General features: G+C 39.5%; 1 protein-coding gene across 1 annotated transcript in view; it reads left to right on the top strand.

Annotated features, from left to right (window-relative positions):
- Positions 1–2291: 2291 nt before the first annotated feature.
- The window catches only part of RNF180 (ring finger protein 180), a 61427-nt gene continuing 40374 nt past the window's right edge, over positions 2292–23344 (top strand). The window contains 4 exon segments of the mRNA XM_069879878.1: positions 2292–2419; positions 5793–5888; positions 11683–11749; positions 11752–12599. Coding sequence (XP_069735979.1) covers positions 2318–2419; positions 5793–5888; positions 11683–11749; positions 11752–12599 — 1113 coding nt within the window. The 5' untranslated portion in view covers positions 2292–2317.

Genomic DNA, 23344 nt, shown 5'->3' with positions numbered 1-23344 from the left:
TGAGGCCATTCCCTCTTGTCCTGTCCCCTGTCCCTTGGGAGAAGAGGCCAGCACCCTCCTCTCTACAACCTCCTTTCAGGTAGTTATAGAGAGCAATGAGGTCTCCCCTCAGCCTCCTCTTCTCCAGGCTAAACAACCCCAGCTCTCAGCTGCTCCTCGTAAGACTTGTTCTCCAGCCGCTTCACCAGCTTTGTTGCTCTTCTCTGGACTCACTCCAGAGCCTCAACATCCTTCTTGTGGTGAGGGGCCCAGAACTGAACACAGGATTCGAGGAGCGGTCTCACCAGTGCCGAGTACAGAGGGAGAAGAACCTCCCTGGACCTGCTGGTCACACTGTTTGTGATCCAAGCCAAGATGCCATTGGCCTTCTTGGCCACCTGGGCACACTACTGGCTCATGTTTAGTCGCTGTCAACCAACACCCCCAGGTCCCGCTCCTCCAGGCAGCTTTCTAGACAGGCTTCTCCCAGTCTGTAGCTCTGCACAGGGTTGTTGTGCCCCAAGTGCAGGACCCGGCATTTGGCCTTGTTAAACCTCATGCCATTGGACTCTGCCCAGTGGTCCAGCCTGTTCAGGTCCCTTTGCAGAGCCTCCCTACTCTCCAGCAGATCAACACTTCCACCCAACTTAGTGTCGTCCGCAAACTTGCTAAGGGTACACTCAATGCCTTCATCCAGGTCATTGATAAAGACATTGAACAGGGCTGGACCCAGCACTGAGCCCTGGGGACACCACTTGTCACTGGCCTCCAGCTGGAGTTAACTCCGCTTCCCACCACTCTCTGGGCCCAACCACCCAACTAGTTTTCCACCCAGGAGAGTGTGCGCCTGTCCAGGCCAGAGGCTGACAGTTTCCGAAGCAGAATGCTGTGAGAAACTGTGTCAAAGGCTTTACTGAAGTCCAGGAAGATACATCCACAGCCTTTCCCTCATCCAGCAGCCGAGTCACTTTGTCATAGAAGGCAATCAGGTTAGTTTGGCAAGACCTGCCTTTTGTGAACCCGTGTTGACTGGGCCTGATCACCCGGTTCTCTTGCATGTGCTTCATGGTAGCACTCCAGATCACCTGCTCCATGACTTTCCCTGGCACTGAGGTCAGACTGACAGGCCTGTAGTTCCCTGGGTCCTCCCTGCGACCCTTCTTGTAGATGGGACTTATAACAAATAATCTCTTCTTATATATGATATAATCTCTTCTTATATAACTTATAACAAATGATCTCTTCTTTCATATCTACATGCTCTTCTGGAAGCAAATAGGAGCTCACACAAAGCAGCTGATTTGAAAGCATTTCAGCCACAACAAATATGCCTAGTGAGTGACATTATCTCGTTTCCAAGTGCCACATTGGAATCTTTGATCTTTATTTTGACATTTTTTGCTGAAAAACCAAACAAAGTGAGAACAAGATGCCTTTTAATAGTTTTAGATGGTAAATAAGACAAATAAAAACTTAAAAAATATATCCAGAGCAGTATGGTTAGACTGCATTTAACTAAAAATAAAAAAACTTCAAAATCCTGTGTTTGTGTGCTTTTATTTGGGTTCTAGTTGAAGTTACGTGCAAATCAAACTAAAAAGGAATTATAATATGACGAATCAGAAACATCAAATTTGCTGTTTTCTACCATGATACATGTAGAAACCTCTGCAGTGTGTTAGTGTGCATTTGTAGCATTTCTTCTGTCCTCTGTAAGAGCTGCACGTATATGCAGAATTTTGATAGATCTACAGGAATTTTCCTTTTTAAATTCTACTAGGCCAGAAGACTACTTCAGCTGACTGTACTATAGTCTAAAAAAGCATTTGCAATTTGAACTCCTATTTTCCAATTAATTTACTGTCAGCACTCTTGGTTATGCAAAATGCAACATGTCCTGTGCAGGTTATTACATCTATGATATATTTCATTAATTTTATTACATTTTTATAATTTAATTACATATTACTTTTTTCACAAAAGTGCTTTTTTAAATGAAAGGTATATGCAGAACTAAGAAGGAACTTTATAAGTGTATATATTTTTTAAAAGAGCTTTTATTTTGGAGTAGAACAGTGCTTGCTTGCTTTCTAGTTCTATATGCAACCTGGAATTAAAAACAGATGTTTTGTTTAGCTGTTTAAAATGTCTAGGTGGCATGCTTTACAAAATCAGATAATGTTTATAAAAATGATTTTAGTCTCCTCTATCATGAAGAGACTACTGATGGACTTCTGGGTCACAAGAGGAAAGCATATGTGGTTTTGATGGGTGACTAAATTGTATGTTTTGTGGTCTTTGCAGGCAGCTGTACAGAGCTGAAGAATCACAAGTTGAAATGAGTAAGCGAGAGGCTGATGTTCGGCGTTGCTGCAAATGTAGAAAATATGTAACAAATTCTGTTTCCCTTGCCAAATGTCGTGGAAGAGAACTGTATGATGTAAGTACAGCATCTGGAGAGAGTTTGTAGCTTTTTCAGGTGCCATTGGTTTTAAAGAAAGAAGTAATAGACTTGCCTTCACTTGGTGATTAAACTCTTATGGAGCTAAGTACTATGGACAATTCTGTAGAGAGTAATGTAAGCAGTAGTGCTACTGAAGCCAAGTAGGCAGTGATCATCCTTATGTTCTGTGGCATGAAGGCTGATATTCATTATACATTTGACTCCTAGCTTGTATAGAGTATACAGTGTTAGTACTTTTTATATAAAAAAGGGTTCTGGTTTTGTCGATTCTAATGCAGTCATGTTTTGTTTTAATATCCCTTAACAGAGAGCTAATTGTTTCAAAGGTATGTTTTAAATACTGATGCTAATTTCCACTTCTGTAGTTAACTGCCCCCTACATCAGAAAATTTTACTGCTCATTTTGAAAAAGTAGGGGATAGTCTGTGCACAAAAATAATTCAGAAGACTAGCCTACCCTAAGGGTGGTAATGACCTGCCAGGCTAAAATGCCACTTACTAATTTGCATCGTATTTATTAAAATAAATGGAAAAATAATCTTACAAAGTAAAATAATGACAGAGTATTTCCTGCCAGTAACCATAAAGAGTTAGTCTTTCCAAATGTGCCAAGTCGACTGTGCCTACATCCTGTGATCTTGAATCAAAATGAAGAAGCAAGTAGAAGGGAAAATGTTGATCTTCTTTATTAATGCACTAGAAACACAATAGCATTATTTTGGGCATTGGAGAAGGATATAACCAGGTAGGAACAAAGTTATTAAGTTTTAAGATCCTTGTATAATTAGTATTATTAATAAAGGGCATTTTAATCAGTCCCCTTACAGAGCTTGAGGTGCATTATACTTGAGCAGTTTTTATTTTGTGCATGGTTTTAAGTGTTTTTGACCAGGAGAGAGAGTGGAAATTTCAACTTTCATGGAAGAAATGTAGTGAAAAGGAGGAGGTATCTTGGTCTGTATCCCATGGTGGAGCTTTTAATTGCTGGTAGAGCTCTACCATCAAGTCCCCAAGATTTCAGTTCCTTCTGTAGTTATGTAGATAGCACATATAAAAGATCTAATTTAGCACTGCTCTCTGGCACACTGAGAGGCAAAGATTGTGTTATGATGACAGGAGTAATATCTCGAATACTGTGTTCAGTTCTGGGCCCCTCACCACAAGAAGGATGTTGAGGCTCTGGAGCGAGTCCAGAGAAGAGCACAGAAGCTGGTGAGGGGTTGGAGAACAAGTCTTACGAGGAGCGGCTGCGGGAGCTGGGGTTGTTTAGCCTTGAGAAGAGGAGGCTGAGGGGAGACCTTATTGCTCTCTACAACTACCTGAAAGGAGGTTGTGGAGAGGAGGGTGCTGGCCTCTTCTCCCAAGTGTCAGGGGACAGGACGAGGGGGAATTGCCTCAAGCTCTGCCAGGGGAGGTTCAGACTAGATATCAGAAAGAAATTTTTCACAGAAAGGGTCATCGGGCACTGGCAGAGGCTGCCCAGGGAGGTGGTTGAGTCACCATCCCTGGAGGTGTTTAAAAGGTGGGTGGATGAGGTGCTTAGGGACATGGTTTAGTGATTGATAGGAATGGTTGGATTCAAGGACCCAAGAGGTCTCTTCCAACCTGGTGATTCTATGATTCTGTGATTTTCTGTCAGCTTTCCCTGATGAATTTTAGACCTTCAGTCAAAGACATAGCTGAAATACAAGTAAAAGAGAAAAATCTTAAAACAAATGTTCAGTTCAAATCTTCAAAAACTGTAAGGCAGAACTCCGTCCAGGTTGAAGTACCGATACTCTCCACAGATGGGAGGAAGGAGATAGCACATGTCAAATGCATCTGTCTGTCTGGTGTCATTACATGGAGAATTTCTGAAAGTTTGTGTCTTCAGGGTTTAGCCCCACTTTCAGTTATGAGCATAATGAAACATTCATTCTTGTGAATTTCGTGACATAGGAGTCAGTGATTTTCCATATTCATAAATTTTAACAACCGATTTTAAGACTTCAACACTCACCAGAGTTTCCTTGTATTTTTAGCTATCTTTATAACTTTACTGACATTCTAAACCATACTAAAATATTTCATTACACTTCAGAGAATCATAGAATCGCTAGATTGGAAAGGACCCACTGGATCATCAGTCCAACCATTCCCATCAGTCACTAAACCACACCCCTCAGCGCCTCATCTACCCATCCCTTAAACACCTCCAGGGAAGGTGACTCAACCACCTCCCTGGACAGCCTCTGCCAGTGCCCAGTGACCCTTTCCGTGAAATGTTTTTTCCTAATGTACAGCCTGAACCTCCCCTGGCAGAGCTTGAGGCCATTTCCTCTCATCCTGTCCCCTGTCACTTGGGAGAAGAGGCCAGCTCCCTGCTCTCCACAACCTCCTTTCAGGTAGCTGTAGAGAGCAATAAGGTCTCCCCTCAGCCTCCTTTTCTCCAGGCTAAACAACCCCAGCTCTCTCAGCCGCTCCTCATAAGACTTGTTCTCATAACGCCCCTCACCAGCTTTGTTGCTCTTCTCTGGACTCACTTCAGAACCTCAACATCCTTCTTGTGTTGAGGGGCCCAGAACTGAACATAGTATCCGAGGAGTGGTCTCACCGGTACTGAGTACAGAGGGAGAATAACCTGCCTGGACCTGCTGGTCACACCATTTCTGATACAAGCCCAGATGCCATTGGTCTTCTTGGCCACCTGGGCACAATGCTGGCTCATGTTTAGTCGGCTGTCAACCAACACCCCCAGGTCCTTCTCCAGGCAGCAAACTTCTGTCTCTTCGGTGCTTAAAGGTAGTTAGGTTTTGAGTATTGGTTAGGAAAATACTAGGTTTTTAGATTTTGGTTTCTCTTCAGTTGGCCACGTGATTTCAGTGAAAACTCAGAAGTTGACAAGAGGCCCTGGTTTCTCTGCTGCTTGATCTAAGAAGCATTAGAAAATGAATTGAAAACTGTTTGTGGCATACTTGTGTGGTACTGACCACAGTCGTCTTATCAACTACAACTTAAATTTTCCCAGCTTTACTGGAAAATTTTGCCCACTGATAGTGGTTCTGAAATCAATTTCTGAATATACTTGGGAGATCAGCAGTTACATACTTTCTGTTCTTGTTAACAAAACAAAACCACCTCCAAACGCCTCCATCTACACAGTGGAGTCTGTCCAATGTCCTTAGATTCAGAAGCAGAGTATTTATGACAGCATCTACCTCATGATTAGCTTATAGAATGCACTAACATCTTTGAGTTTTATCATCTGTTTATAATACTAGGAATCCGGGAAGCTGATTTCTGGCCATATTCAAACGCAACAAGCTTACATGAATGCGGAGTATCAGTACAATAATATTTTCTTTATCAGACATCGCAGCCTTCAGCTGCTTCTTGGGAGTCTTGCAACGTACGACATGTGAACTTAGAAGCCATTACAAAGTGGGTAAAATGTGTCGTTGAAAAGGTAGATCTTTTTTTTTGGCTTGCATCTTTTTCAGTCAAAATGTGAAGTAAGCAAGAGGAACAAATTTCAAGGGCACTTTTCTGCCGAGGTCCACATCTGTTACAGAGACCTTATAACTGAGGGAATATTTCTCAGTAATATCTATCATTACCATTTACAGATGCCTTTTTCCCCTCTTATTTTTTTCTTGCGTATGCCCAGACCTGCAAGTGCTAAATTCTGTTCTGCCCATTTGTAGATGAATTTATTTGTTTGTCCATATAACTTTGATGGGCACCTCTGCATTTTTTATCAATGCTTAGAATTATATTAATTATCTAGGCTTTGGATTTAGGTTTGCCTTCATCATCATTGTGTAGAGAAAAAATCAGAAGGGCTAAGGCTCAACTAGAAATCAGATTGGCAAAGTCTGTGAAAGATAACAAAAAATCCTTCTATAAATATATAAATAATAAAAGGAGGACAAGGGAGAATATACAGTCCCTGTTGGATGCAGAAGGAACAACAGTGACAGGGGATGAGGAAAAGGCTGAGGTACTTAATGCCTTCTTTGCCTCAGTCTTTAATTGTGAAGAAAGTTGTTCCGTCTGTGCACAAACCCAGGAGCCAGAGGAGCAAAATGAGGCTCCCGTGGTCCAAGAGGAGGTGGTCAGAGCCTTGCTAGCCTGACTAGACACCCACAAGTCTATGGGGCCGGATGGGATTCATCCAAGGGTATTGAAGGAGCTGGCGGATGTGCTGGCCAAACCCCTTTCCATCATCTTCCAACAGTCCTGGAAGACTGGGGAAGTCCCACTGGACTGGAGGGTGGCGGATGTTGTGCTCATCTACAAGAAGGGTCACAGGGAGGATCCAGGGAACTACAGGCCTATCAGTCTGACCTCAGTGCCAGGGAAAGTCATGGAGCAGGTGATCTGGAGTGCTACCATGAAGCACATGCAAGAGAACCGGGTGATCAGGCCCAGTCAACACGGGTTCACAAAAGGCAGGTCTTGCCAGACTAACCTGATCGCCTTCTATGACAAAGTGACTCGGCTGCTGGATGAGGGAAAGGCTGTGGATGTATCTTCCTGGACTTCAGTAAAGCCTTTGACACAGTTTCTCACAGCATTCTGCTTCGGAAACTGTCAGCCTCTGGCCTGGACAGGCGCACACTCTCCTGGGGGGAAAACTGGTTGGATGGCCGGGCCCAGAGAGTGGTGGGAAATGGAGTTAACTCCAGCTGGAGGCCAGTGACAAGTGGTGCTCCCCAGGGCTCAGTGCTGGGTCCAGCCCTGGGACGACACTAAGCTGGGTGGAAGTGTTGATCTGCTGGAGGGTCGGGAGGCTCTGCAAAGGGATCTGAACAGGCTGGACCGCTGGGCAGAGTCCAATGGCATGAGGTTTAACAAGGCCATATGCCGGGTCCTGCACTTGGGGCACAACAACCCTGTGCAGAGCTACAGACTGGGAGAAGTCTGTCTAGAAAGCTGCCTGGAGGAGAGGGACCTGGGGGTGTTGGTTGACAGCCGACTGATCATGAGCCAGTAGTGTGCCCAGGTGACCAAGAAGGCCAATGACATCTGGGCTTGTATCAGAAATGGTGTGACCAGCAGGTCCAGGCAGGTTATTCTCCCTCTGTACTCAGTACCGGTGAGACCACTCCTCGGATACTATGTTCAGTTCTGGGCCCCTCACCACAAGAAGGATGTTGAGGCTCTGGAGTGAGTCCAGAGAAGAGCAACAAAGCTGGTGAAGGGGCTGGAGAACAGGCCTTATGAGGAGCGGCTGAGAGAGCTGGGGTTGTTTAGCCTGGAGAAGAGGAGGCTGAGGGGAGACCTCATTGCTCTCTACAACTACCTGAAAGGAGGTTGTGGAGAGGAGGGTGCTGGCCTCTTCTCCCAAGGGACAGGGGACAGGACAAGAAGGAATGGCCTCAAGCTCCACCAGGGGAGGTTTAGGCTGGACATTAGTAAAAATTTCTTCACAGAACGTGTCATTGGGCACTGGAACAGGCTGTCCAGGGAGGTGGTTGAGTCACCTTCCCTGGAGGTGTTTAAGGCACAGGTGGACGAGGTGCTGAGGGGCATGGTTTAGTGTTTGATAGGAATGGTTGGACTCGATGATCCAATGGGTCTTTTCCAACCTGGTTATTCTATGATTCTATGATCATATCTTGCAATACAAACACATATGTTGACAGTAAAAAGCATGTTTCTCCATAAAGCTGGACTAGGGTGTTGTTATGAGATCAGTTGTTGGAATATGTTGAGACATCTTTTATATTTAATATGCTGTTATGTCATATGAATAGAAATCAGTTACCTTCCAGCACACTCAAAGGTCTGATGACAAGCCAGTGTCATTGCTTTTTAACTGCCGTTCTAAAATCACAAACCATCTCATAATTTTCCTGTTGTACTGATTGCTTCACTTGAGTCTGTTCTCGAGTCTAGAAGTTAATGTTGTTGCATAGCAGAAACAGTGCTTTTCTTTTGCCCTGCAGCTTTTCTATGATGAGTCTTTGATTTTGAGGGTCAAATGGTATCTGTATTCCTTTTTGCTTAGACTCCAGTATCTTAAGTTTTACAATGTTACTGGTAACTTCTGATCTAACCAAATCCACCCTGAAAATGGTACACAAAGAAAAAAAATGTTATGACTGTAAAAATAAGCATTCAAAAAATAAGGAAATGTGTTTCGTCTTCCTTCATTGTTTTGCTCTGTTTTATTTCATTAAACAATTAAATTCTTTTTTTAACTTAATGAACTCATACTTCAATAGTGCATGACAAAATAGTGTATCTGTTTCAGAAACATTAATCCTGGGGGGAGGAATTAGGGATGATGAGACACAAGGTCCTAAAACAAAAGCCCTGAGGCCAATTCTATAGCTGAGGAGCCAAGACTGGGAGGAGAGAGATGAAGATGGTTATAGAACATGTTCTAACCTGCCACAGGGAGACAAAGCTGAACTCGATCACTTAGTACAAGTGGACACATGTTCAAATACAGGCACTTTTTTACTCTCAGTCGGAAAATGTCAATGTGCTTCATCTGTGAAGTGGCTTTTAACTAATAGCATCGCTGTGCTTAAGCATGCACTCAGCTCACCAGACCTGGCTCCCTCTTCCCAAAGATGAAGTCAGTGCTCAAAAGTACACTTTTTTTGTTGGTAGAAGATGTGAAAGCATGTGGAATTGCTTTCAACATTGGCAGCATCCTACGCAGCTGTGTGTCAACCCAGAAAGGAACTGTTTTCAAAGTGATCATCGTTGATTTTCTGAATTTGTAAAAATAAAAGAGTTATAAGCACAGTCTTGATTTTCTTGTGTCAGGACTTATATTTCCCTACTTTACAGAATTGCCTAATCTTGAATGCCTGATCATTAGGATGTATTTTTTTTACAGTAATTTGCATGTCATATTATTTCAGTGAAATTGGTTTCAGTATTGATACTAATACTTTTTTCATCTTTAGCTGTAAATGGCTAGTCTCCTGCATTTGGAAGCCTAGAGAATCAGGATATTAAAACCCATAGACTGCTCAAAAAAGGCTTAAAATATTTGTTCAGTATTGCAAAGGAGCCATGCTCCTCTGCTGGCAGAGGCAGAAAATGCAATTCTTTGTGAACACCTTCAACATCCTAACATTCATTTTGTCCTTTAATATCCTAGGAATCATCTGTTTCTAACTTCTCTTGAGAGATCCTTTGGGCTTATGGATGAATGTGTGGGATTTTGGAACAATTCTAACTTCTCCTCAGAGCCAGCTCTGAATAATTTTGTAATCACGTGTTATTTTGTCCTGTATGACTCTTGAATCAAAAGCTAAATTGTTTTACATAAGCATGAAGTCTATTTGCAGGCTGTAAAAACCCACTGCTTCCCAGCCAGTTCTTTTTTTGCCATCTGTCCCTGTTCTTAACCAATCTTAGTCGGTTTCGTACACACATTAGTATATAGATAACCTTAAATAATTACAAATCTCTAGCTAGTGCCGCTAGTGACCTTTATTGGTCTGCGTTTCCATTTCCTCATGACTTGTCGAAGCTTCTTTGGCTAACCCTTCCCAGTTTTCCTTTTTTCTGCAGTCCGTCATTAAATATGTGTACCCTCAGCTCCTTTTCAGATCTTACTGATTTTCCCCCTATCACCTCCTCCACTAGTATGCTGTTACTTCTTTAACTGAGTCAATGCTTCCACAGTCTGTTGCCAAACTCATGATAAATCAGTCCCAAACTCTCTTGTACTGCATGTTATCTCCCAGTCTTTGTGCACATAGGGCATAGAGATGTCCTTTATCTTCATTACTGTCACAGACTCCTAGCCTTCTTCCCTAACCTTTGTGGATCACTCCTCCTCTCCATCTGGAAGTCCAGGTTACTATTCCATAGTGCCTGAATGCCAGACTCACTGAAGGCACTAGAAAGTGCCTTTCCCTGGTTTTGCTTCCTAGCCCATGGCATCTGGAAAATAGAGTGTGGGAGCCTGATAGTAAATCTCTGAAGCAGCTTAATTCTTGTTTGAGACTGGCATATGCACACATTCAGCCTCAAAAGCTGAAAGAGACTGCACATCCGAGGAATTTGCAGGATTTTGAAAGCCTTTGGGCATATATAAACTGAGATATTCTTTTCCCCTAGATATTTTTATCCATGCGTAGGTTAAACAGGTTCTCATAGGTGCAATGAACTGTACATCTTTGATACTTCCTGAAATTTTGAGATTTTAACCCACAAGGCAGTAGCCAGTTTCTTAAATGTTTCCAGAACTTTTTCTTGTGTCACAGGTGAAAAAGAACTATTTTCTACTCAAGATTTTTTTTTCCTGAAACTGCAAAATAGGTTTTACTGAAAACATATGAAACTTTTGATGAGACAAGCATCAGTCATGGAATCCTCTTCCCAAACTACCTTGAAAGATATTTGCAACTGAATGCAATGCTTTAACAAAAAATGCTAGGCAGTTTCTGTATTCATGGCTCAGTCCTGCTTTAGGCATAGTAGTGAGTAATGTGTGACTGGAGTTGATAATGTTGTTTCTCCTCTGGGCTTTGATCCTACAAACCACTTGCATAACTTTAATCCTCATAAATGTTTTTGCTGAAAGATGCATATATTTACTGAAAATATTAGTAATGGGGCAAGTACCTAGGAGTTGAAAGATTTTGATATGCATTTTCTTTTGAAAAAGTGCCTTTAGGATTGAAATTAAATTCACAGAATTGCAGACAATGAAAATAACTATCTCCTTATAGATAGAGTATTAAGGATTTGTCATGGTAGCTGCATGCAGATTGTGTTGTAATGCTATCTACACCAATATACAAGTACCATTTCAAGCTTTTATGGAGTAAGCAAAGTAAAAAGTTATGTTCTCTTTGTGAGAAATCTTCTTTGTATGCAAGAAATGTATCAGCATTCAGAAGACTCGACTGAGAAACAGTGCTTGCCAATTCCAGATTAACATGGTAAATTGATTTCACTGCTTTAAAGGATCTAATGTTTTCATTAGTATTGCAGTGTTAGTCTATCTGTGGACAAATTTAAAACTTACTTCAAAGTGACTACATTTTGAAATGTGTGTTCTAGGTTTCTTAGAATTAGTTATCACTGCAGCAGGCAGTATTTTGACCAGAACATTATATATAGAGGGTTTTATTGCTGCTCTGAAATCTCCTTTATTGTGCTTGAAAAATAAAAAAAGTAAATCTTTTTGTTAATGGATAAAAGTAACTGTAGTACTGATTTCTTAATTATTTGTTTACAATTAATAAGTTGGGTGTTGGGGTTTATTCTTTTCTTGTCAATAGACACAGTGGAGAACTGGGAGACTACACTGTCCATTCTGTGAAGGCTGCTTAAGGGGTTTTAACTTTGTTCACACACAAAATGTTCCTGTGGACAGTTAGTAAATATACATTTCTGCAAAAGCCGGACAGACTGTCAGCCAGCTTTCTCTGTTAAATTGGCAAAATCATCAGGAAAACACTTACCTCCCTCCAAAATTCAGTCTGTCTTTGGCAGGGATACTTGCCATGAAGTGGTAACTGCAGCTTTGGAAATAAAAAATCAAGGGCTTTCATACATAGCTAGAAATAATGGTACTGGAATGTTAAAGGAAACACTTTGTCTAGAAATAAGAGCTGCCGGGTTTGAGATGAAAAGGAAAACAATTCCCTTAAAGGCATTAGATCAAAAAAGAAATCTTTCTGCTTCCTATCCTGTGAATGATGCATGCGCTGTAAAACCTTTTCACCGAAGATCACATAGTTTGGATTTAAATATCAGAGACACATTTGTTTTGTCACCTGGATTTTGCAGAACTTGCAGTACAGGAGCAATTTACCATGGGCAAAATGCAAATCGATCTGTTTACACACGAAGTGACTTGCAATTAGAGTCCGGTAGGAAAGAGGATAGTTCTTTTCAGGAACGGTATCATTCCGTTACTTCGTATACCCCATTACAACACAGAGAAACAGAAAGTGAATGTGATTTTGAAGCTACTGGACAGTTTTCTGGGAGTGCCATTGCTGATGGGTCACCTATTGTGGTGAAACGTTCTTCACCTACTAGTTCTGTAGAAGGGGAACAATACATCACACCTGTGGGTCTTGTGCAACCTACAAGTATTTCCTTCAACCAAAAGCTCAATAAGAGAAAAAGAAACAACTTGAAAATCTTGAGGATAAAACAAAGAAGGCAAGAACAGTGGCTACAGAAGCAAGTAGGTGTTTAAAATTAATTATGATTTTTTAAAAAAAGTTTGGCTAACTTCTATAAATCATTGTGACTTTTTTTGATACTGGTTTTTAGTACTGGTTTATTGTGGTACTGTCCAGAGTCAGGTATCTTGCCAACAAAGATTTATGTCCTCTTCCTAAATGTAGTTTTTCTAATTCAGCCTAATTAGTTTTTTTCTGTGTAAATTCAGACCTTGGTGGGTATGTATAACTAGTTCGTCTTGGTCTTCTTATTGTTTTGTGATGTGATCATAAATTTTAAGGGGCAAAAAAATACAGTAAAATTTAATCAATGTGATTAAAGGAAACCTACATGTTCAGATATTCTAAATGAGAAGCCCTAGCATTTCAGGATTTCCAAACTTTTAAGTAATGACAGTTTGAGTTAACTTTACAGTTAAGAAAAAGTCAAGTTTTTAAAATGTTTATATTTATTATTTGTTGTTACACAACTATTTTTTCTTTGACTAAAGAACTGATAGTTTCTATTTAAAATATTAGGTTTTAGTCAGTGAATATTTTATCTACAACACTAACAGAAGTGTTACGTGTTCTTATCAATTATACAGCTATGGTTTCCTTCCTGAAACCACATCAAGCAGAACAGAATTAAAGACTGTAGGTGGTCATGCAGTTTTTGGTGTGGGGAGGAAGGCAAGGAATATAACTTAAAATTAATAATACAGGGGTTTGTTTGAAAATTCAGCGGAAAGACTAATAATATGTATGCCTTTAAAAGATAAATCCTCATTGTAAAATTCCTGCTACAAAATATGGTGTGACCAGGAAGAGCAAACATACTAACTCTCATCAGAAAAGTAGCATTTACTCAAGAAATCATTCCTGTGTCAGATAGGTATGTCATTGTAATAGTCTTAGAATATTCCATATGGGTACAGTCTGACATACTGCAAAAAGGGGGTTCTCCTCTGCCACTCACTTCTTTTTGTGGCTACTCCCCTCTCATGTGCCAGTTTGTATGTTCCCTTTTCTTGCAAGTTCCACTTGCCATCCTCTTTCTTCAGTGTTTTGACACTCCTTGTAAAAATGTGGATTTGTCACAGTGGTACTTGTAATAGGAAGCTGATCTGTCATACTTTGTAACCATGATTTACAACATACTTACCATGTATGCTTAAGAAACTAGATAGCAAAACTTGATAAAGAGAGAAAAGCATAAACTTCTGAGTGGATGGAGTGAAAGGCTCTTGATAAATGATAATGGGAAGTATTTAATTTAAGTGCTTTTAGGAAATACTCAGTGCAGTAGAACCTTGATGTGAAATGAATCTCTTCTAAGTTCCCTGTTAAAGATAACGTGCATCCCATTTTATCTTTAATTAAAGCTTTTGTGGAGAGCAGTCCAATAGAACAGACCTGTTCTGTCTTTGGAATATCTTTGTAGTCTGCTTCAAGTTTATTTTGTAATTTGATAACTTTCTCTGTCAAACCTTTTTTTCTGTCTTGCAGTAAACCAATATGTGCCCATAAACGTGTTGTGGCAGAATGCACACTGTTATTACGCTGGAGTATATAAACCAGGAGTGATTCTGTGAGCTGACCTGACTTATCCCGGAGGCCTGAACTGGTGCAGGCTCAGTGGTGTACATGCAGGATGGAGTCTGCCTACTGGCAACAGAGGGACCCAAATTGCTTCTGTCTGCTCCACATTCAAAAATATTTTTTTTCAGGAAAGAAGAGGCTCCTAACATCTGGGATAATTAAACTCCCAATCTTTTTTTTTTTTTTTAAAAGAACTGTTTCTTCATGCTTTATGGTGACCTATGAATGTTTCTTATCCACTACTCCTATTTAATTTACTTCATTCAGCTTCTAAGGTTGGGGGTTTTTTCCCTCATGTCTGTGTTTGGAAGAAAATAATGCTATCTGAAAATAATTCTTTTTCCTTCACATTTCTTCCACTATTTTTTAGGTAAAACTGCAGGCAGTCACTGAGAAGTAGAAGGCACCGTATGTATCAAAAAGATGTCTGACAAGTAGAACAGAACAGAATAGATTTCATACAAACTGGTGTTTCTGAAGCTGATAAGCAATCACTATTTCTAGTACGAAATGGAACAATTAAAGTAGCAAATTAGTGACATGAATTTTGTATAGTGTTGCAAAATGCTGAAGAAATATTATATGGTAGCTGCATTTCAGAATTAAGTACGGGGAAAAATAGCATCTCCTGTTACAGCTGAAGAAGTTGGCAGTCTTTTGGACATATGAATGTCTTTTTCACATCTAAAGAACAAGCTTGTACCAATAAGTTAAATAAAGCAAAAGATTCCTATGTTGTTTTCTAACACTGTTATGTCTGTAAAGCTATGACAACATATACGACATATATTTTTTGAAGCTAGCTATTGCCAAAGTTTTATTTGGTGCAGTGCTCTTTCTGATATCATGTGTTTCCCTAATGCTTTATATCAATACCTAAACTAAAATGATTACATATCAGAAAGGAAAGGTTTCCTTTATATGTGACTTTGCTTCACATTTAATATGATTTCAAATTATGGAGAATGGAGTATGTGGGCGTTTTTTTCTTTTTTTAGTTTTCTTCCATGAGTATATCAGGGTTTTGTGAAGATGCTAGAAATCTGTCCGTTCCCATTATCAGTAATTTTTAATCATGTTTCTAATTAAAATTATTTCCCCCTTCATTTAAGCATTAGGAAATTTGATGTCTTGTTTCTAAAGCCTGGAGATTGGCGTATGAGCACAAAAACATTTGGACAAGTGAACATGAAGAAAATAAACATTCTAATTCAGCAATAATCTTATTATTTTGGAAATCATAGAATCATATAGAATCACGAGGTTGGAAGAGACCCACTGGATCATCGAGTCCAACCATTCCTATCAAACACTAAACCATGTCCCTCAGCACCTCGTCCACCCGTCCCCCAAACACCTCCAGGGAAGGCGACCCAACCACCTCCCAACGACACCCTCCGCGAAAATTCCTTTCCCAATGTCCAGCCCAAACCTCCCCCTGGCGGAGCCTGAGGCCACCTTCTCCTGTCCTGTCTCCCCGCCACCCGGGAGAAGAGCCCAGAGCCCCCCCCGCCCCAACCTCCTCCCAGGTAGCCGCAGAGAGCAATGAGGTCTCTCCCCAGCCTCCTCCTCTCCAGGCCAAACACCCCCAGCTCCCCCAGCCGCCCCCTACAAGGCCCGTTCTCCAGCCCATTCACCAGTTTCGTTGCTCTTGACCATTCTTTAAAAAAAGTCTTAAAATAAATAAAAACTAAAAATAAAAACTAAAACAAAACCAAACATATATATATATTTAAGTTAAAACAGTATTGCCATCAGTCAGAGAGAAACATACTCATCTTCATTAACTGAGGCTTCCCCCTCATAGTCTTTACAAAGGAAATACAACAGTTTGACAAAAGGTTAATCAAATAATCTTTTGTAGGTTGAATAATTTGAAAAATTGTAAGTGATCTTATTTTCATGCATTCCATATATCATTTCTTCTATGTACAGTGTGAGGAGAGCTTGCATGACTCTAACTGATCTGTGTTGTAGGATTATAGAAATATGCAAAATCAGCTTTTAATGACATTATCTATTTCATTTATATTTTGTTCAATGCTTTTAAAGTTAATTTTGAGTTTTGATTGTGATTTAGACCTTCTGTTAAAGTGCACTTCCAATACCTGATTCTGAAGCAAACTGCAAATAATTAGCTAGCAGCTTGAGAACTAAGATGTGATCTTAGGGAGGGAGACTGAGAGGAAGCAACTGGTGGAGAAAGGTGATTTTCTAGTTCTTCTGTAAATGCAAAAATTTTAATTCATGGTTTTTTAAAAGCTGTATAGAAAATAAAGAAGTGTCTAAAAAGAAAATCAAGGGAAGAAGAAACAATTCCTTGGACTTTTTTTTTTTAAAAAAAAATGTAAAATTACAAGATCGAATAAATCTAATTTAAAATAGTTCAGCTTCCATTTGTAGATTAAAAATAGCATATCGCAGGAAGAGGAGAGCTAGAATTACAGTGCAGCTCTGAAAGGCACTTTACTGGAAAAACAGAACTCCAGCTGTGTACTTAGAATCATGACATCATAGAATGGTTTGGGTTGGAAGGGACCTTAAAGGTGATCTAGTTCCAGCCCCCCTGCAATGGGCAGTAACACTTTGCACTAGATCAGGTTGCTGAAAGCCTCATTCAGCCTAGCCTTGTACTTACTCCACTATTGATATTGCTGTATTAGTTTTCATGAAAAACAATCCATAGCTTAAAGAAATAAGTCATAGAAAGCCCCGTATTTTATAAGAAACTGAGCAAAGAATGTTCATTAAAACATGAAAAATGGCTTGACAGCAGGCATGGTAAAGGAGAAGAAACATTAAATCGTGGAAGAAGTGGTGTAATGTGGAGTGTTATATTCAATAGGCTCTCTGAATTGAAAAGCATTGATGGTTTTTGAGCATTCTGGCTTTTTTTTTTAAAAACAATGTATGTGTGATTAGAATGGAATGTTACACCTGAGATACTAGAAAAAAGGTAAAAACTGGGTACCAGTCATTCATATGTAAACAAACCTAAGTTCTTCCTTTTTCTGTATTTTCTCAGTATCATCTTTGTTAATTTCAGCCACAATTTATAGTGTGTTAAGTTTTATCTACAGATATGAATTTGGGAAGCTAGGTAAACATAGGTGCGGACATGAAAGATTTCACTGTGGCATGTATGCTGGGACAAGCAGCTGATGCCTTGGCATAGCCATGATATTAGCAGCAAGCACAGAGCAAACAGCCGATGTTGTCATGACTTAATCGCTACACATAGAAGTCTCTGAAGTGCTCTAATGTGGGAAATACTGTACATGAACTTTGCAAAAGGAAAAAATACCAATTATAAACCAAAAATCTGTATAACGAAGGCCCCATGGTAGCAGACCTGCCAGCTCTTCCAGAAGCTGCATGTCCTAGACAGGACCTGCTGTTCTTCAGTCAGATTGATTTTCTTATATTCCTCAAGTCCAATGCATACCAAATAGACTTAATTTGCCATATCTGTTGAGGTCTCAGAGACTTAATCTTGCACCGTATAGAAGCAGGTACTACTAAGTATATTATTCCCGATTAGCAGCAAGGTTGGCAGGTTTTCTATGATTTGGAGAACTACTCGTTTGTTTTATTGACAATATGGGAGAAGTGGTATTCTAGAATAGCAAAGAGGAAAATGTACCAATGTACCATTGCATATACGTTTGTAGTGATTAAGGCACAGACCCCGTGGGAGATCACTGTTATTGAGGCGATGCAAACCTTATACAGTGTTTCTGTACCCAGTCAGCAGCTACCCCAGTGAATTTCCACCTGTGAGAAACCCGCAGCTGCAGTGATAAGAGTGCAACCCACTGTTTACCACAGATGTGCCCCTTATCTTCATGTTTTCCATCTAATGCATTCTTTTCTTATTAACTCACGGGTCTTAGTGTAAGATTCCAAGGTCTCAACAAGCTAGGGAGCATGAGAACACCGGCTGTTTGCTCTGTGCTTGCTGCTAATATCACGGCTATGCCAAGGCATCAGCCGCTTGTTCCAGCATAAATGCCACAGCGAAATCTTTTGTGCCCACATACATTTATATATACTTTGTATTATTTGCATTTTTCCCGTATTTTAAGTGGTTTTGGTGCTCAGTCTCACTTGAGGCAAAACAGGCAAAGCTGTATCAAAAGACATGTGAAGAGATTGATTGTATCTGAAGATCAGATACAGGCCTGGTGGTTCCTGGTGGTGGTTTGTCTTGGCTGCATAGTGACACAGCTTGTACTGTTAAGTAGTACTCTCCTTGAGGTGGGTCCAAAATCCAGATCAAAATGAAAATGTTAATTATGTTACAGTAAAGAGAAATACTGATTTTTAAATACTAGGAAACTGAATTTTGGTTTTATGCATTAGAAAAAATGCTAAACAAACAAATTTCTTTTGAATAAGCAAACGTCTTCTGCAGGGAACTACTAAACTGAAAAGCAGAACACCATTTTTGTAGCTGCTGTGACAGTATGTTGTTTCCCTCTGCAGCACAGCACAGCACAGCACAGCAGACCAATCTGTTTTCTAAAAGTAAGCTGTTTTAGGAGGATATAAATAATGCATTAGAATTACTACTAGATAAATCTTTGTGGATTGAAATCTGTTAATCTATGGAATATATCTATATTTAGAATGATATTAACCACTGTGTGGATGTATGTCTTTTGGATATCTTTTGTTATCAAAGTATCCCAGTTTCCTTTAGCTTAAGTATAAATGTAGCATTTAGTAGTGCATTGAAACTGTTTTTATACAAACGTGTGAGCGGTGCTGAATTTTAGAGACATATGCTGAAAAGAACAATATGGGACTGACTACACTGAGGACAGAATGTGATGAGGATCTCCTGGGATTAATTTAACCCACTGTTAGTACAATATAATCTCACTTTTTAATGGAAAGCCACAGCAGGAAGTGGTTCCTCAACAGAGTGCTGAGTTGGGCTCTCAATTTTTTATTTGTACTTTAAGATACCTCTCTTCTATCAGTCTTATGTTTTCATAATATATTATATTATGAAATATATTATTTTTCAAATATGGATGTGCGCATTTTCTGGCAACAGACTTGCTGTATTTTTGCATGGACTATGCTTTTTATCTTCTTTTATTGCAAGTAGAGTTCAATTGTTCAAGTAACTCTTCATGAAGAGCAGGCAGGAAGTGAGATTTTGAGCACCGTGGAAAAAAAAGCAATTCGTACATGTTAACATGAGTACTCTCAAAAAGCGTTTGTCAATATTTTCCTAGGTATATAGATGGTGTATGAAATGTGCACTAAAATGGTACATTTTAGTGCCATAGGTATTGAAGCCTCTGCAGCAAGACCCCTCATCTAATAAACTATGGCTCAAATGTAGCTTACATGTCACCTTCTGCACTCCTTTGTGCTCCAGATACTAGTTTGTAAGGCTTCCTTTGCGTGTGGAGAGGGGAGAGACATACAGCTAGCTGGAAGTTAGCTGACAAACTGTGAATCTTGACTCTGAGAGTCAGACCACTTGGCCTGAGAAAGTAGAGGAAATACAGGTTTGGTTTTTTTCTTCAGCTGTCTCTTGTCGTGCTCCTGCTGTGTTGGATAACACTTCAGCTGGAAGTTGAAGAAGAACAAAAAGTAATGGAGCTGAAGTGCAAATCAACTTGTTTCTCTAAGGCAATCTCCGTAGTTTAGTGTGGACCAATAATGCTGAACTTTTTTATGGTTATGAATTTTTTTTGTTCAGTGTCAAATTTGTTTAGAAAAACCTAGTGCTTTGTGAACATTTTCTTTCAACAAATGTTTGCGCTGAAGTGTGGTATTCTTAACAGTGCCAGTAGATCACCTGTCTTGATTTAGAGCCTGTTCATGCAAGATATCTCTTATGTAGGACATTCTTCTTTAAAATCGCGAGGTGCTTGAGGTACCTGCTGTTTTACAGAATAGTCTTTTCTCACTAACCAAGCTAGATTTTTGGCACAAGACAGAGCAAAATGTATGATCTTAAAGCCCTTCTGCAGGGTTACAACTAGAAACTTTGTTTAGGCTGTCTAAAGAACTCCAGCCTGTCAGAAAGGTGGACTGCCACAGAGGATTTGTGACTGAACCAGAACTTTCAAGGAATTACGTTTTCTTATGCCAGGCATAAGTAGATATTAAGGTGTATGACTCACCATGCCAGTGATGTGCTATTGCAGCGTTGATTTATGAATGACTTTCTCGCCAATTTGTACAATTCTTTGTTCAAAATACCAACAGAACCACATGGCAGTGGTGAAATATGCCAGTATGTAATTATCTTATTAGCTTAAATGATAGTGTGAATAGGCAATGTGGGCAGTGGTTTCATGTTACAGTGGGTGAAAAGGAACCCCCATGCAATTCTGGCCACAGCTGTCTACTGTGCTTGTCTCATCTGACTCTGCAGTGCTCCAATTCAGAGAGGAAAAAAAGGCAAAAGCTAAATATTTCTCTGTTGGTTTTTCTGCCATGACAGCTCCTGCAGCCAGCATAAGAGTGTAGTTGAACTGTGTGGTTGGAAGTTGAAGAAATGGTAGCTTACAGATCAGCTGAGCTATAACATGAAGGCATGGCTTTATAATTATTATTTCTGCTAAATATTCCTTTGTTTCATGTTCTAAAAATCCTGCTAGAAAATGTGCCAGTGTGAGAGTTTTAGTTGTTTGCAGTCATACTGCTTCCTATCAGCAAATTATCTTCACTTAATGGGTGTTTCTTATGGTAGCTATAACAATGATAACAATGTAATTATCCTCAGTGGGAATGTATGAGACATTACCCAGAACTGATTTGCTGTGGATGGAATTAAGTTGAGGGCTAGTGCGTAATCACAGTGTATTGATACCCTGACTCTGTAATGTGAATGTGAAAACTGATCCATCTTATCTTCATTAATTTTTAAGATGGAGTTTTGTTTCTACTTTGGAGCTTTTGTAGCCTTACATATTTAATGTCTTTAATAATCCATACTTAAATCATTAATTGTTCCAGTGTAGCATGTCCACTGATACATTGCCTTGAAGTATAGTCAGGGAGCTTGCATTTTGGCTCTATGGTATTTTCATACGGCTATGGAAATTACTGGGTTTAGGATTTTTTTTTTTTTTTTTGAGAATGACTACATTTGCAGCAGCAGAATCTGAAACATTATTCATGAAATGAAGAACTCTGAAAATACATGTTCTCCTATGTGATATACAAAATCTTGAAATATTTGGGAAGGCTGGGATGAGGAAGACCAATAGTGTGGAAAGGAGCATGTATTGATTCTTATTTAAGGTGAGCTTCAGTAGCTATGCAGTGTCGGTGGGGTACACATGGGGAAATATTTAAGAGGTATTAATATAAATATTAATTTGTTTAATTATGAATGGGCAAACGTGAGACCCAACTTCTAGCTGTCCCACTTCTGTAATGAAAAGTAATTGACAGTGATCATTTTAACAGAATACTTCCTAGGCACAAAGAACAGCCTGCCCATCTAATTACACATAGCCCTCTTTTCACAAGGCACTGAGTTAAAAATTGGGCATGAAAACAAACAGCCGGAGTACAATGTAGACTATGTATGTGGTGATTTTGGTGTTTCCTAAGAAACAAACATATCTAATGCTGTGGGGTACATTTTAATTTCCACAAAGTAATGCAAAAACAACAATTAAAAGCATCCTAACTAGCAGTTATTTCTGGCTGTCCTTCCTGCTGGTGACACTGGATAATCAAAGTGTGAAGATGTACCTTGAGGACACACTTAATCCTCAGGTGATTCTAGGAAAGACAGGTATTCTCTCTCATATTTGGGTCCTTTTGTGCTAAATGTAGCAGTGCATCATAAGCATGGTTACAATTAACTAGTGTCTACAAGTATTTCTAATGCTAATTTAAAATTACAGAAGTTGTTATATTTTTATCATTTGATAGCAGAAGAGTCCAACCATGACTTAGAGAACTTCAGTTAGTGGCATTTTAATTTCATCTCTGTAGAAAATTTTTAATACCATGTCAGAATTTCTGAAAATGAAAAGTATACTCTGAAAAAGAGAACATGTTCTGGGAATACTAGTAGAGCTTTAGCTATTGCACTGCCTCATTAATAAACAGTTCTATTACATAGTAGCATGCTGTGCTTTTGTAGTCTGTCAAGCTTGAGAGTGTTTTTCCTGCTGTTGCTTTTTTCATAGGAATGAAAGATTTCCAAAACATGGTCCGCTGCAGTGAGCACATTGATAAATTAGCAAAAGGTGTACAGCAAACTTATTTCAATGCTGCAGAGCAGGCATAGAGTATTGCTCTAGCAATAATCCCAAATTACAATGATGCCAAGTAATAATTGTATTACACAATTGAAAAAGTGAAATGTTTGCCAGTATATTAAGGCTAATCCTTCTACTTAGTTCATTCTCTTTATAAGGAGGATATGGTATAGTTTAGCTTCGCTGTATTGCTTTAGGTACTCCCTCCAAAGCCTTCTGGTAGTGTGGTTTTGGAAAAGACTGTTCTATACCTAAACAGTAACTATCATCACAGGTGATTTGTAGCCCGCAAATTATATTATTATTTGAAGTACGTAAGCTTGCTTATGCTAGTCACAAATTCAAAGAAATGACATCACATTCTGGAAGGACAGAAATACAGTTAAATGTAGAAATGTACCTAGTATACATTGTGCAGTCGCACTAAATACACAGTGATTGTTGCTAGGGAGTATAAGAACTGTTAAAGAGTTCCCCATAGAAACTTCTATACCAGTTGATTTACGCATTGCTAAACTCATTCTAAGATATTTGGTTTGAAAATGGCATTTTGTTTAGCGTGCAGCTTTTCTGTAACAGTGTTTTGTAGCATTTTAAATGAAAACTTTAGGAGGTAGCGTATCCTAGCATCCTTATTTGTTCCAGAGAACTTTGGAAGTATGAGATGCTTTTCAATGTAAGTAAACTCAATACTCCCTGCCTTAAGGGTATGCAGTTTACTTTCAGTAGTGATTCAGTAAAAAGAACAGCCAACTAGAAGGGTGAAGATGAGCTAACGTAAAGAATAAACGTTGGAGAAATTAGAAGTAAATGCTCAACTGCATCTTGTGTATGAAGAAGGACATGAGCAACTGAGTTTAGTTAACAAAATTAAAAATGAATAGTGTATTCTTTACTCAGTATGGCTGAAGTAGGTGCCA

Source organism: Phaenicophaeus curvirostris, chromosome Z (assembly GCF_032191515.1).
Source record: "Phaenicophaeus curvirostris isolate KB17595 chromosome Z, BPBGC_Pcur_1.0, whole genome shotgun sequence".
Taxonomy (NCBI): Eukaryota; Metazoa; Chordata; class Aves; order Cuculiformes; family Cuculidae; genus Phaenicophaeus; species Phaenicophaeus curvirostris.
Note: the sequence above shows the minus strand (reverse complement) of the source record. Positions and strands in the feature narration are given on the sequence as shown.